We start from the raw sequence: 15,817 nt of genomic DNA on the forward strand, positions 1-15,817 counted from the left end.
TTTCTTCCTGTAAGAGTCAGGACTACAGATCCTGTGGATCTCTGATTATTTTGTTTTACTTTTACTCTTTTTCTAACCCAAATTGGCCTTGATTAGCTATGTTTTGTTCATGCTGTGTCAGTCACGGTAGAAAAAGTGAAATAGAATCCTGAAATTTACTTTAACCGAGTCTGGATCAAGAAAAAATCAGGGAGAGTATTGGCTCATCATCATCAAATAACAATTGCATATTCACAAGTGACAATACAGAAATGACTACCCTTCTTGAAAGGTATTTCGACTTGGTATTTACTGTTGAAAATTTTTTGATATGCCACAAGCACAAAACATTTCTGGACACCAAAGAAGATGAATTAAACATTAAAGATGTTGAATGCCATTAAGTACTTATATATTTAGAAATTGCCATTAAGTACTTATATATTTAGGAATAGTGAATGTTAAATCTGTTTGTGGGTGGAGTGGTCAGGGAGGTGAATGCAAGGGTTTCAGATTTTTTTTTCTTTATTTGGGGGGTTATGATATGTTAGAAATGGATGTGCATAGGGGATGAATCAGTAGTTGTTACAAATTATATGACTTTACTAGCAGACTCCAGAGAGAAACTCAAGAAGCTGGTTATAGAATTTGGGAAAGTGTGTGAAATTAGGAAGTTGAGAATAAATGTGAACAAAATTATGGCAGTAATGTGCAATAGGAGCTTGACACAGGATGGTTTGAATGAGGAGGACCTGAAGGATGTGAATTAATAAAGTTAATTGAGACTGGACGCTGCAGTGGATGGAACCATGGGTGCAAAGTGAGTGAATGGATCAGAGAGCAACAAGAAAAGATGGATATGTTTGATGGTATAGTAGTCCCCACATTGTCGTATGACTAAGTTTAGGTGCCTTAAATGCATAAGGGAGGAAGAGAGTGGTAATTTTGAAAACTGATATCTCAGGAATGTGGTAAAAATCAGGGTGACCATGTAAGAAATGACATAGTAAGAGTGATGTGTGGTAGTAAGTGTAGTTTGGATGAGAAAGCTGATCATGGTGTACTAAAAAGGTTTAGACGTGGAGAGGATGAACAAATAAAAACTGACGAAGGAAATCTGTTTCAAAAGTGAAGGGAGCAAGTGGAGTGGAAGACTGAAATGAATTGGAAGGATATAATGATTGGAAACTAGGGTGTTAGGGCTTGAATATTGAGGAGGTTGAGGAGCATACTTTGGATGGAATTAATTGGATCACTGTGATATATTGGGATGTATACCACACGCGCTTAGTGAACTGACTCAGGGTATTTGAAACAGTCATTATGGAATAGTGCCTAAGAATTCCCTATGGAAGGTAGACTATGGTTTCAGTCATACATAATAGGTAAGTAGTGGATATGTACAAAGGAAGCCATTGTTAATGTGATCGTAATGCTACTCTGCTGAGTAAGACAAGCAGTTAGTCATTGAATATATAATAATATTTATGTCATTAATTACATAATTTGGGAACCTCCAGTTTTGTACACAAGCAGTGTCACAAATGATGTATCTCTATGTTTGTGAAGTGACTGTTAATCGTAAGGCAGCAAATATGGAAATATAATTTTCCCTTGAAGGTGTATTCCTGTAGCTTGATTACCAGCTATGTAAACCTTAACTATAGCCATGTTAGTCTGCATTTCCTGCATCATTATATGTCTTTGATCTAAGGTGGACAACATAGTAATCCACATAGAAAATAAAAATGATGACACTTTGATCCTAACAGTATTATTCTCAGTGTACATTGAGAAGGTAGAGCAGTGAACTTCCAACTGAATTTTCTAAACTGCTCACTTTGTAAGACATGTATCAGTAAAAAGAATTAATAAGAAGGCAATTTAACAAAGCTGCTATCCGTTCAAAACAGAAAACTGAGAACAGTCACTGGTTGTGCAGCTACCACCAAAACTCTACACCTATACAATGAAATAAAGATTCTCCCAGTATATTCCTCCCTCAATATGTTCAGCACTCAGTTTTTGCAACAAACCATTCCTGAACTAACCATTATCCTCCAAACAGAAATTAAGAGTTTACTCTTGCTTTACACTTCAGCAGCCTTTACTCACATATCCGCTTATCCCAGCAAACTCAACACTAACAAAACATACAGTGTACATAACAAAATGAGCTGGCAAGAACTAAACAACTGCCTCCCACCCTAGTCTTGAATATCACCCCCCTCCATCTGAAAGCACACTACCTGGGTATATATGAGATACACTTTCTTTTATACATTTTGGAGATCATATACCCTACAACATTACAAACATGAGTTTATCATGTCCACGATGCAATTACCACAACAAAGGCACTGAATGCTTACAGCTCAGTTGCCCTGCACTATCCACACATATCATAACACTTTATGACCTGTGGACCAACCCAGTAAAAGATATAAAATCATAATTGGAAAAAACAATCATTATACACTGGCCACTTGCTCACCTCAATGACAAAATCCATTCCCAGTAACTGGCAGTGAGATAGAAGGTAGTCTGCATACACTCTCCTTTGTGGTCATTTTGAACTATGATTTTATCAACCTGTTGATTTGATCTTGAACCATTCTGGAATGAAAAGAAAGACTACACAACACACACACAAAGAGTAATGGTTAGGCCGAACCATCATAACAGCCAAAGACTGTAACCATGTCATGGGAGTGGATATTGCTTTTATCTCTTGGTCCACTGGTTCATAAGACACAGTACTATACAATGTTTATGAATCATGTCATGGGAAACCCATGAATAACAGACAGTGATACTTGTCTAACATCTCTGAGGACCTAATGTGAAAGTGTAGACACTACAAGCTGATGAAGAGCAATAACCAGCAAGTTTTACACGTCAGTTAAAATTAATTAGGATGGATGGTAGCTTGGTACCACCTCAACTCTGCATTGTGATGTCATAGGCTTGGGCAGGTTGCAATATGGTGTTAAGCTGGCCTCATGTGTTTTCTGGTTGTAAGAGGACCCTAAGTAAATGCTGCCTCAGATGGTTATTGTTCTCTGTTTGTTAGTGAGAACATAAAGTTAAGTTTAGTAAAATATGGTGTCCAGTATGTTTTTTCCTTTAATGTTAGAGGAGAGATCAGTTGATAACTTTCAATCCTTAATCCTGGATTGTCTTCCACAGAAATTTAAGACAGCTAATTTATGACTATGATTTGGAATGGATTTGCTCAAGGAATCTCTGGTTGTTTTAAGTGCTTTTTTCCAGAACATGGAAACTGGTTTGTGGGTTTTAAGCCATTCAAAGTACCCCATAATTAACATGCTTCCAAATCTGATTTGCATTCTTGGCTGATTTCTCTTTATCTCATATGAGATCTGATAATCACTTCACACAAGCCATTGTTTCTCTGGAGGTAAAGAACTTCTGTTAAGATGGCACCCCAAACCACACACTCTTGTGAAAGATGTCCAGTATACTTAATGGTACTCATTTTTTTATTCCTTGGGAAGGACTAATTTTTAAGAATTAGGTGCTACAGAGGGCAGACTTAGTCTTTGGTAAGAGGTAGAGTTCAACTAAAAATTTGGAATCGGATCCCCTCTAGAAGCTACTAAAAAAAATTTTGGCTCTTGTCAATTGTTCAGGTTTGCCATAGGGCTGATGTTTGCTTTGTCTCACAGTTGAAAGCATTTAGGTATCTGTTCCATATACCATTCTTTAAGTGTATTAAATCTAAGGCACTAATCAGAGGATTTTGTTACATAATAGAAGAGCATCACAGATCTTCAACTCTTATGGAAAGTCAATTATTCCATTTAAATTCCACAGGTTTTCACGGTAAAAAGCATGGAATCTGGTGTCAATATTTTTGTAGTTCAAAAGTTTCTAGTTTTTTCTCCATAACTAATGGAACTCCTAACAATTTTACAAATGATGATGTAAGAAATTATTATTTTGTAGTCCACAATGTATGCAAAGTTTATCTGCTTCTAGTGTGCAGCATGCAAGCTCTCAATTATAAGGGTAGCTTAATCAGTGTATGAATATTTGCCAGTGTCTCCATTTCAATTTTGTTATACTTAATTAATGCTGAGGGATACGGTTGCCTCTGTTACCTGCTTCCATGCCCCTTTTCTAGCTAAGCTGTTTGTAACTTCTTCTCCACATGGCTAGAAATCCGTTTGATGACATTATGATTTTTTCCCTTACATTGCAAAATATTGGATACTGGTGAAGTATAAAGTAACCTTGATTATTCCTCTAAAAGTTATGTGTAATACTGATTTGTGAAAAGTTTACTTAACTTTACTCATCCTGTCATTAGAGAAAGGTCATTTCAATAGTATTTTCTTGGAGAGCTGTTAACAACCTTAAGTATTTCTAAATTTCAATATGGTAAAGACAGAAATCTTGAAGGTATCACTAAGAATATATTGTATTTTTATTGTTACCCACATTTATAAGAATAAGTGATGTTTGTGCCACACCCAGGGATGTTTTAGAACAGACACACTAATTCTGCCTAGGTGCAAGATTACTCCTGAGTTCATTTAATTTTGTCATTAAAACGTATTTGTTCAGTATCAAGAAGAGGCTCAATGGTTAAGATAATGTATGTGTGGACAAATTACAGACCTTTACTCATCTACCTTAGGATGTACCTTTATAGGGTATCATAGCAGTCATTTATGTTACCCTTTGAAGTCTATGATCTTCAGATAGGATATCTACTTCCTCTCCAGTTCTTGAGCATATATATTCAGTATTTCTAAGTGATACATATGAGATATTGATAGATTAGTTTTGTAAACAAGTAGTTTCACAATCTATTTGCCTTGGTCACCTTTTTTTCTTTGGGTAAGCAACCATGGGGTTTACAAGAATTCTCTTACTATACAGATACTGTATTACTATATCCCATATACTGTTTCTAAATAGGAAGTGTTTGATGCTCTGTCTGAAGGCCCCTTTTATCCGTGACTGCATATGCGAAGTAAGAAAGCAGTTGCTCACACTATTTGATTTTTCACATGTATTAAGACTTTTTGCCTTGCAATATTCAGAACACCTTGAGTCATGGTTAGAAGGCAAGGTTTTGAGCGTTAACCTTTTCTGAGCTTTAGACATAGTAACACCTTCTAGCTCCATCTTTGAAAATATCATGATACTAAAAGTTAGCAACTCAGGGAGAGTACAAGGAGGAATGACATAACAGTGTGACTGGAAAAAGTGACTTCAGATTGTTGGTTTAGTTTATATTTGGTTAATAACTACTGAACAGTCATTAGAAAAAGTGGTTGTATCATTGGTAATGAGTTTTAATTTTATGTGAACTTTAGTCATACCGGTAATGTTTACAATATTTTTCATTTTGCCTGTGCAATTTGGTGGGTTGCACAAAAATTGATGGTCTGTACATCCTTATTTGTGATGAATTGGATGAAGAAACATGGTTTTTGTATTCATACACCATTGTATAACTGTTGATATGAATATATTCAACAGGACCAAATAATCATCTCTAGCTTTGCATAAATCTATGTAGAGATAAAAAAATTTATTGCAAAACATGCTCTTTTTCTAAGGCTCAGCAGGAAATCTTGCAGAATTAATTATCCAATTTGATTATTGTCAAATATAATTTTCCATTACGTTTTAGCCATGCTAAATAGTTCTTTGGCATTTTAACTATATCTCATGATATTTTTTACAGACTGACATTCTCAGAAGATGAAAACAGAGAGAATACCAGCTGTGTGAATCATTTGGCAGCACAGTCATCAGAATGGAACAGTTCCAGCGTGTTCACATGGTGGCTCCCACAGTTTCTGTAGCAAATGTGCCAACCTCTTCTGTGAGTGCTTCCAGTTACACTGAGTTAGAGGAATTCCTTGTACCTGCCCCAGTGCAGGTTGAACTTGGGGGCAATGTTGCAAGACAAATAAGTCAACAAATTCAGCATGTTCATTTTGCAAATGTTACTCAGATGCAACCTGTGCAGTTAACAGCATCGCCTACTACTCCAGCTCCAAGAACCACAGAAAGCCCAACACCAGTCATAGAAACCCATATTGCAACATCTGTTGAAGCTCCAAGGCCCAAACCTTCACCAAAACCTCGTGTTCGTAGTGGTACTGGAGAAAGAGTAATGTGCCCAGATTGTGGAAAGTCTTTAGCATGTGGAGCAAATCTTGCTGAGCACATGCGTACGCATACAGGGGAACGTCCCTTTGTGTGTGATGAGTGTGGGGCTTCCTTTGCTGCTAAATCAAATTTAAGAACTCATAAAAGATTGCACACCGGAGAAAGGCCATATATGTGTGGTGTCTGTGGTAAAACCTTTTCTCAGAGCTCCCACTTACCAAGTCATATGCGAGTGCACACAGGAGAAAGGCCATATGAATGTCCTGAATGTCCCAAGTCTTTCTCTTCAAGTACTACTTTAAGAAATCATCTTCGAATTCACAAGGGTGATTGTCCATTCAAATGTGAATTTTGTGGAAGAGGGTTTGTTTGTAAATCATGGCTACAAGACCATTATAAAGTTCATACTGGAGAAAAACCTTTCCAATGTGATATTTGTAATAAGTGGTTTAAAGATAAATCGTACATAACCAAGCATAAATCGAAATATTGTGGTAATGATGGCTACAAAAAGCGCTGGAGAAGACCTGGTGTTAAGAAACCACCTGGAAGAAAGCCAGGTAGTGTGGCAAAACCAAAGGTTTTTGAAGAAGATGATCCTGATCAGCCAAAACGGCCAAGGGGACGACCCAAAGGATCAAAAAATAAGAGAGGGAGAAAGAGAAAGCAAAAAAATGTGCGTAAAAAAAGACGTAATACAACTACTGATTCTGATGCAGAGTTTGAGGAAATGCTTCAGGAACATGAATCAGATAGACTAGCATTACCTAAAGAGGAAGGGGCTTCTGGCAATCCTGAAGAAGCACCTGAGTTGGAATTAATTGAGCATTCTGATCAGCAACATCAAGAGCAAGAACATCATAATGAATACCATCCACAGTATCAGTTTGAGGCACAGCATGATCATCCATCACAATCAGAAACTCATTCTGGAAAACCAAGTGATTCCCTTACAATATCTCACATTCCTGTGGTGCAACTTCATGTTGCAATGCCCCACACCTCATTACAAACACATGTTCAGCAGACACATGTCCAACACAGTCATATTCATCAGACACTTCCACAACCACAAGACCTCGTTCAACCTCAAAACCTTACCCAGTCTCAAAATCTTATTCAACCCCAGAATCTTGTACAACCCCAAAATCTTGTTCAGCCTCAAAATCTTGTACAACCTCAAAATCTTGTACAGCCTCAAAATCTTGTACAACCACAAAATCTTTCTCAAGCCCAAAGTCTAAACCAGCCTCAGAATCTCTCTCAACCACAGAATCATTCACAGCCACATAATCTTTCCCTTGCACAGAACTTGTCACAACCACAAAACCTCTCCCTGGCCCCTAAACTTGTTCAGTCACAAAGTATTCACCAGCCTCAGAATCTCTCTCAACCACAAAATCTTTCACAGCCACAGAACTTATCACAACCTCAAAATTTGTCTCAGACTCAAGCAATTCCCCAACCTCAGAATCTCTCTCAGTCTCAGAATTTAACTCAATCTTCTAACCTAGCACAACCTCAGAATTTGTCTCAGCCACAAAATTTGTCCCAAAACGATAATTTATCTCAGCCTCAAAATCTCTCTCAACCCCAAAATCTATCTCAGCCTCAAAATTTAAGTCAGACTCATGTATCACTTCAAGATCATTTGAATCAGCTTGCACAGCCTCATCAAACAATACATATGGTTTATTATAATTCTTAAACAGATTATTTGGCTCATAATACCTTTATATATTGTTGAAAATCAATTATTGATAGATATGGATATAAGAATAAAATTTTTATACTGGATATCTGTTATGTAATACAGTACAGTATTAAAGCCAGTATGAATTGTAGTGTATTGAAAGGGGTTGTATAGTTGTTGCAGTAATGACAGCAGTAATGACAAGATACTGTATTCTGTTGTCTTTTTAACCAATAATTTTCTCTTGGAATTACGAAATGGTTGCTAATATGTTTTATATTCTTTCCCTTTTTTCATTTACTTCAAACCCTTGGATGATGGCCTTTACAAAAATCTCTACAATTTAGTTTCATGTATATCATTATTGTCCATACCTGTATGTTTCCTTACATTCAAAATTGTATGGAATATGAAAATTCCCCCAAATTTTAGTCTCCAACTGTCATCACACATTTAGCTCTTGATGACCCAAGAATGATGTTTAAAATATTTACTTTATAATTATGCTTGTTGATATGGCTACAACATTGTGAAACAGTCAAACATTTGCTCACTATCTCAGGTTTGCTGTGCTTTTGCAAACATGATCCTTTGCTTTATGTGTCTGCTTATTTATATGTGATCACCAGGCAGTCATATCTCACAAATGAAGTAGAGCAGTACAGGAAGAACCTTTTCCAGAAACTTCATTTTCCAGAAATCTTTATAGTATGATTATCCAGAAGCATCATTCAGTATGTTCCATTGAATTTGGCTCGCTGGTAAGATGAATACAAAAGTTAATCATCTCTCCTTTTTTTAAGAGGTGATAGGACATGGGCAAAAGCATGAACGAAAATGTAAATAGCATGAGAAAATAAATGTAGAGAAGCTTAATTAGAGTTGCTCAGGTGTTTGTGGACCTATCTGAAAATGGGAAGGTTATAGGAAGAGGGAAAGACAAAAGAAGAGAGTTCCAGAGCTTCACTGTTTCAGGAAAGGAGATACTGGTCTCCCTTGTTTGTACTGAATTTGCAAGTGTCAACTTCGTACATATTCAATTGAAATTTTGCTAACCAAAGTTCACTTGCACCAAGTGAGGATTCACAGTTACATGATTTGGGCCTAACTAACGTATGTTTGAAAAGAATACACAATAATCTATGCATACTTGAATTTTAAATCATGTTTAAAGCCTGTTGAATTACTAATGTTAATATAATGATAAAGAAAACATGGCAAATAATGAGAGGTAAGACGAACAAACACACAAGTTATGAAAGTGCCAGGTGTTGGGCCTTTCCTCCTACCCTGGTAGGCTTTCATTGTTCACCATATTTGATTTGCTACTAATCTATCCATATCAGTGATTTGAGTGGCTTTTCATAGTTTTTCATCTCTCTCAGATAAGCTAAAATAAATGTTTATTTTTTGAAAAGTGTAGGCATGAAGGAGGCCTGCTGCCTGGCTTTCTCCGTGTTGTTTGTTTATGTATCTACTGGTGAGTACTGTATGCTCATTTATAAATTTATTTATTATTATCTACAGTATTTTGTCATAAAACTGTGATTAGTGCAAGCATAATAACTTAATATAGTACAGAATACTTGTCAAAAGGGGAACTAATTTTGGCACTTGTATAACACCCCCAGCTTTTGGGAATCAGCATGTTTATATTACTAGACAGTGTTATGAAATTTAGTAATGGAAAATAAGGGTGAAAAGCATGTGTGGAATAGAATGAATTGGAACAACATGGTTTACAGGGGTCAGGGTGCTGTTTATAACTGAACCCAGGCATGTGAAGTGGCAGGGAGAAATCTTGGAAAGGTTTGTGGAACCTGGTTGTAGTTAGTTTAGGTACATTACACATGACAGCTAGAGAATGGATATGAGCAAATGCGGCCTTTCTTCGTCTGTTCTTGGCGCTACCTTGCTAACATGGGAAATGGTTAACAAACTTGAAAAAAAAAGTTTACAAAGAATTATAGGTTGTAATTGCATTTTTGTTCTAATAAATTTGACCAGGCTACTTTTTCCTCATACCAGTGTTACACAGGTCCAAGTTTGGAGAGGAAATATGTTTTGAATAAATATTAAAGTAAGGGGGACAGTGGTTTTAAGTATGTAGAATTAAACTTTCAGCATAAGTGAATATGATTCAAGTTAGATCATTTATGGAGAGAAGAAAGAGGGTAGATGATGGAAAAGAAATCTGAGGAACATCACTCTTAGCAGATTAAGTGGGAGAAATCACTCCATCTGTGATTGTTACAATGGAGCAAGTGAAAAAAAAAGCTATGCACTAAAAAATGGAAAGAAAAGAAAACCCAAATGAAGGAGGTTTAAAATTCAGACTTATGGCACACCCTGTCAAAAGTTTTAGAGATGTGGAGGGGCATGAAAAAAAATTCACCAAAATCCCTGAGAGGAGGTTGGACTAGAGGTGTATCACATAGGAGAGAAGATCACCATTAGACTGAATCTGTAAGCTCTGTCAGAAAGTGAAAGTTCTTTCAAAAAGTGAGATACAGAAGTGTACCTTCACTGAAATAAAGACGGGCAGAAAAAGAAGGCTGATTTTAAGATTAAGAAGGTATTCCCTTGGACACATACAAAGTCTTAACCATTTAGCTCATAAACTTCATATTTGAGCACCTGGGCAAAAATGTCCCAGAATAACTAAGAACATTCTTATTCAGGTGGTTAAAGGACGAATACAAAATATGGAAATACCAAGTTTACAAGACTTTTTTGTTTGAGAATATGTAGTAGACCAGCAAGTTGCCAGGGAAACATTTCCAAAAGTATGAAATGATGCTATAAAAGAGCATTCCTTCTTTTAGTACTCCTTTCCTTCTCCACTGGTAGTCCTTTTTTTTATAAGTTATGGCCAGCCTTCCTTTTTTTTCATTTTCCTGCAGAGAATATTTCCTAACCTATAATTAATATTCTTAAGATCCATCACAGAAAACAGTAAATGTAATTTTATGTATATTTTTTTTAAAATTCTAAGCCCAGTTATTGCTTACAGCAGCTAATACTGTTTTTGCATGATGACTAATGGCATGCATAGAAAGGCTCCAATACATTATACCAGAATTGTATGATACTCATATATGTATTATGAAGAATACTGTCAGTGTCATGTGATCATTCACCCTAAAGAAACCAGAGAAATCTCATATTTTCATATTTTGTTTATGAAATAAGCATCATATGTAATTGTGATACACTGCACAAGATTGGATTTCTGTCTCATTGGTATGTCCAAATCTTCTGCATTAGAAAATGAAATTTCTATGTTACTCCAGATAGTTTTTATATTGGTACCTAATGTGCTAGAGAAATAGATGCTGAAATTCTCTTTTCAGCATCAGTAATTATGTAATGATTTTTAAATAAAGCAATAAATATGCAATATTATCTAGAATGTACTTCACAAAAACTGAATTCTCAATAAGAACACAGAAATATGAAGAAAAGCAAACCAGATATAATCTCATTTTAAATAGGCAGCAAAGTTTGATTTATCTTTTGGGTTTTTCCCACAAAATATTATCCTGAGGAACTATCACCATAATCATCAAATGTAGCTGAATATCTATTTGACAGTTAGCTGAGTATATCAAGTTTGCATTTCAGCTGGTGCCTACCACATTAGTAAGCTGCTTAAAACCAGAGGAAAAATTCTGTTTCTAAAAACACATTTGGAAACATTGGAATATTGCAGGCTGAATGACATGCTTTTGAAAGACCCATACTGTATAGTGAAACAATGGAGGTTATTATGCATATAAAGGATAGGAAAAGATGTTAGGTGAAAAATCCTTTTTGGAAGAATGTTTTACTTCTACCCATGCCAAGTTTATACTGCATATGTGGTCTTGGCTGTGTTTATAGATACAGTGGACATGGAAATAAATATAGGACATAACCTCATCTGAAAATGCCTTGTACACTAGATTAATGAATGATAATGAAGATATGAAGTGTAAGATGTATACCTTCCCTTACCTTCCTGCCCTACAATTCCCCTCTGCAAGGACCCCACAGTACTTGGGAAGCTACCTACATCCACTGGGCAGGATGAATTCAAAAAGTGTGGTAACATTGTGTGTATGTCTTCATCAGATGAGTGCAGGACAATATATCCAACCTGTTATGATTACCTTACTTTGCTAAGAATAAGATTTATGATGTATAATGATAGATACTGAGTAGGGATGGATAGATGCTAAGGATATAGAAGAGATGAGGCAAAGATATGAAGAGTAAGGTCTTGTGGACATGTTAAGAAGAGAAGGCAAGAGAAATGTAGGGTAAGGGACAGGTAGTAAGGGTTGTGGCATAAGAAATGAGGGAAAGTTTGTGAAGAGTAAATGTATGAGGGGCAAAGAGAGGAACAAGGTTATTTGATTTAAAGACCATCAACTTGTGGGCTTCTGTTCGTTGGTTGCCACTAAGCACTTACATATCACTTGGCCAGGGTAGCTTACTTGCAGCCGAGTTTCATATGAACCTCAAGGATCCTGGTGAAGACTTCAGGATGTCCTCTCAAAGACAATGTACATGATGCTTACACTTCCAATCTTTAGAGGACCTGCTAAATCATACACTCAAATGAGGCAGAGGACTAAGTCCAAATGGCATGAGGCAGAACAGAATTGCTGCAATCCCAGGCCCCATGAAAACTGTCATCTCCATGTCTGCTTCATCCTAAATAACTTGATACTTAGACTTTAAAGCCAATTATCATGACCTAACTGTAAAACCTTCAGTATATAGTCCACCCTTGGTGCCAAGATATGAATCCTTGGTGCTGCTACTGCTGAGGTCCATGTAGTCAAGGCAGTATCTTGTAAACCCATCCCTCCTCATTAATAGGGCTACTAATGATCATAGGTCACGGATCATCCACAATACCTTAGAACAAGTTCTCCATCACTTCATTAATTTCCTTGCACTGCACTGGGCACATCCCATAAGACAGCTTCTTAAACTGGATGGTGGCCTCTGATCGGGATGTAGAGTACCACCAAGTTATTCCATCTCAAGACTTGCTTTCTGTCCAAAAAGTTTCCTGAATGGTCCAAGGTTGAGTGGTCATAGGGCCTCTCCTTAGTAAAATTCAGCAAGAAGTTTTGTACTTCCCTAGACAGACCATAACTAGCTTGCAAATTTTTTTGTGCATTATCTGGTCAACCTTTCATTGTTCTCATTGACCTCTCCACTGTCTTAAGCTTTTGAGTTCTATTGTCTTGTCATGATGGAGATTCACAGACAGCATGTCCATTAATGTCCTTAAACTATCTCAGCTTCTGTTCTTCCCTTGATCAGGCCTATTCTAGGAGATAGTCCACATTGCAGCAGATAGTTGTCTAAGATATTGGAGAAATGATAGGCTTCCTGGCCAAAGATTTTCTATGGAAACCATCTTCAGGTCAAGACAACACTTATTAATTAATAAATAAAAGCAATGTTAGTAGGTTTAGAAAGGTTTCATGAAGTGTTTTAGATACTTACGAGTGGACATGGCAGCAAATGGAGCTGTGGAAACAGGAGTGAACATAGACTGATGCGGGTGCGAAGTTTCTGGGAGAATAGAATGAGAGAGTGTTCTCAGGGTGGGCAGAAATAGGCATGTTTAAATGTACAGTAGTTCAAACAATGTTATATGAATGGGTGGCATGGACTATAGAAGAGGATGTGCAAAGGATGGCGGAAATGTTTGGTAACAATATATATGGTGTGAGGTCATTTGACTGAATAATAAATGGGTAAGAAAGAGGTGTGGTTATAAAAAGAAAAGTGTTTGCTAACACGAAAGAGGATGGGCTGAAATGGTTTGGACATATGGAGTGAATAAGTGGGGAGAGGTTGACAAAGAATATATGTCAGAAGTGGAGATAAGGTGAAGGGGGTAACCAAACTAGAGATGGAGAGATGGAGTGACAAAGATTTTGAGTGCTTGGGGTCTGAACATGCAAGAGGGTGAGAGGGATGCACGGGATAGTGAAGCGGAATATGATATATAGGGGTCGACGTCCTATCAGGGGACTGAACCAGAGCATTTAAAGCGGCGAGATTAACTATGGTAAGATATTTGGGGTATGGGTGTGAGTAGGTGATTGTGGTTTCAGTGGTGTACCTGACAGCTAGAGAGAGAATGGATGTGAGCGAATACGGTATTTCAGTGTTTGTTCCACGTGTTAACGCAGGAAGCAAACGAATATGGAAAACTACACACACACACACACACACACACACACACACACACATATATATATATATATATATATATATATATATATATATATATATATATATATATATATATATATATATATATATATATCCCTGGGATAGGGGAGAAAGAATACTTCCCACGTATACTCTGCGTGTCGTAGAAGCCGACTACAAGGGGAGGGAGCGGATGGCTGGAAATCCTCCCCTCTCTTTTTTTTTTAATTTTCCAAAAGGAACAGAGAAGAGGGCCAGGTGAGGATATTCCCTCAAAGGCCCAGTCCTTTGTTCTTAACGCTACCTCGTTGACGCGGGAAATGGCGAATAGTATAACAAAAGAAGGAACAGAGAAGGGGGCCAGGTGAGGATATTCCCTCAAAGGCCCAGTCCTCTGTTCTTAGCGCTACCTAAATAATGCGGGAAATGGCGAATAGTATAAAAATATATATATATATATATATATATATATATATATATATATATATATATATATATATATATATATATATATATATATATATATTATTTTCCAACTTATAGCTTAAATAAAAAACTCCCACCTGAAACAACTCAAATTTGTACCAATGTACACGATGATAGACATCTCAAATCAGCACTTATGGCAACTTAAATTATCTATATCCTGTTCACAGGACATTTTTCTTTAACATGCTTTCACGAATTGAGCATAAGCTTTGATATACTCGAAGTACGTCGAGAACCAGCCCATTACACCAAATGCTTAAAATTATCTGACAGAGTGTGCCGAGCTGTGCTAATGTTTCTTTCGTCCAGAGAAGCAGGTGAATGAGTCATTGCCATCTTTTGCCTGCAGATTGTTTCTCTGAGGGAAAGTAACAGCTTCCGACTCGGAAATTTGACATATTTTTTTTTTAGTGCAAATAGCCTATTATGATGGTCATTTGCCGACTGCAGATTATAGTTCTGTATTTAGAAAAGAATTAAACACAAGGAGATGGATAACCAATACGAACGATATGTTGAATTACGAGTTATTTATTCAAAAGGGCAACTTATGCCGAAGAGACGTTTATGAATGACTAGGAAATGGAAATAAGGTAGTATTAATTGAATTGAACAAGAGGTCGGTCTAGATAGCAGTTAAATCGTAACACAGACAAGCATAATGTATACTGTTTCTCTAATACTTTATAACAGAAAATTTGCATTGTTTGATAGTAATAAATTCAATTTTTTTTGTCAGGATGATTGCCATTAGGCAAGAATGTGATGGCAGATACCAATAATGCAACTTTTTTGTGGTCTATTATTCGCCATGATCATAATACACTGGACTGTATGTACACCTTTGGATGTTGTGATTACTTATATTAGCATGAATCCGGTCATGTATACATTACTGTGGGATCCTGGGCGTCCCACTACTGTCCCAATGGATTGTTGGAACCTTTCGTTGCCAGCTCTAGCCATCAAGATGGCGGCAGGCGCCAAGGGTTCTTTGTTCTGTATATTATTATGAACTAAATCTATGAATTCTATCCTTGAAAAATAGATAATAAAATTTAATATGATAAAAATTAAATGTTCTACATTTATTTGAGAAGTATGAGTACGATTTAAAGCACCATGACATTTTTGTAAATTTTTATAACATAATAGTGGCAACTGTCTTGTAAACAGCCAAGGCTTCCGACTACTCCCATCGGCCGCTGTAACTAACGTGGAATATTCAGAAGGACGCCCTATTTTCCGAGTGTTTGGTAAGTAAACCTGTTTCCCTCATTT

General features: G+C 36.7%; 2 protein-coding genes across 2 annotated transcripts in view; both read left to right on the forward strand.

The window, feature by feature from the left end:
• Window positions 1–11,227, forward strand: part of LOC139765142 (uncharacterized) — a 39,833-nt gene extending 28,606 nt beyond the window's left edge. The window contains exons 5-6 of the mRNA XM_071692334.1: window positions 1,614–1,650; window positions 5,723–11,227. Of these exons, the coding sequence (XP_071548435.1) occupies window positions 1,614–1,650; window positions 5,723–7,840 (2,155 nt within the window). The 3' untranslated portion in view covers window positions 7,841–11,227. The remainder of the gene's footprint in view (window positions 1–1,613; window positions 1,651–5,722) is intronic.
• Window positions 11,228–15,457: 4,230 nt separating this feature from the next.
• LOC139765143 (uncharacterized) overlaps window positions 15,458–15,817 on the forward strand; it is a 78,095-nt gene continuing 77,735 nt past the window's right edge. The window contains exon 1 of the mRNA XM_071692336.1: window positions 15,458–15,792. The gene's annotated coding sequence lies outside the window, so the exon portion shown is untranslated. The remainder of the gene's footprint in view (window positions 15,793–15,817) is intronic.

Source organism: Panulirus ornatus, chromosome 53 (assembly GCF_036320965.1).
Source record: "Panulirus ornatus isolate Po-2019 chromosome 53, ASM3632096v1, whole genome shotgun sequence".
Classification (NCBI taxonomy): domain Eukaryota; kingdom Metazoa; phylum Arthropoda; class Malacostraca; order Decapoda; family Palinuridae; genus Panulirus; species Panulirus ornatus.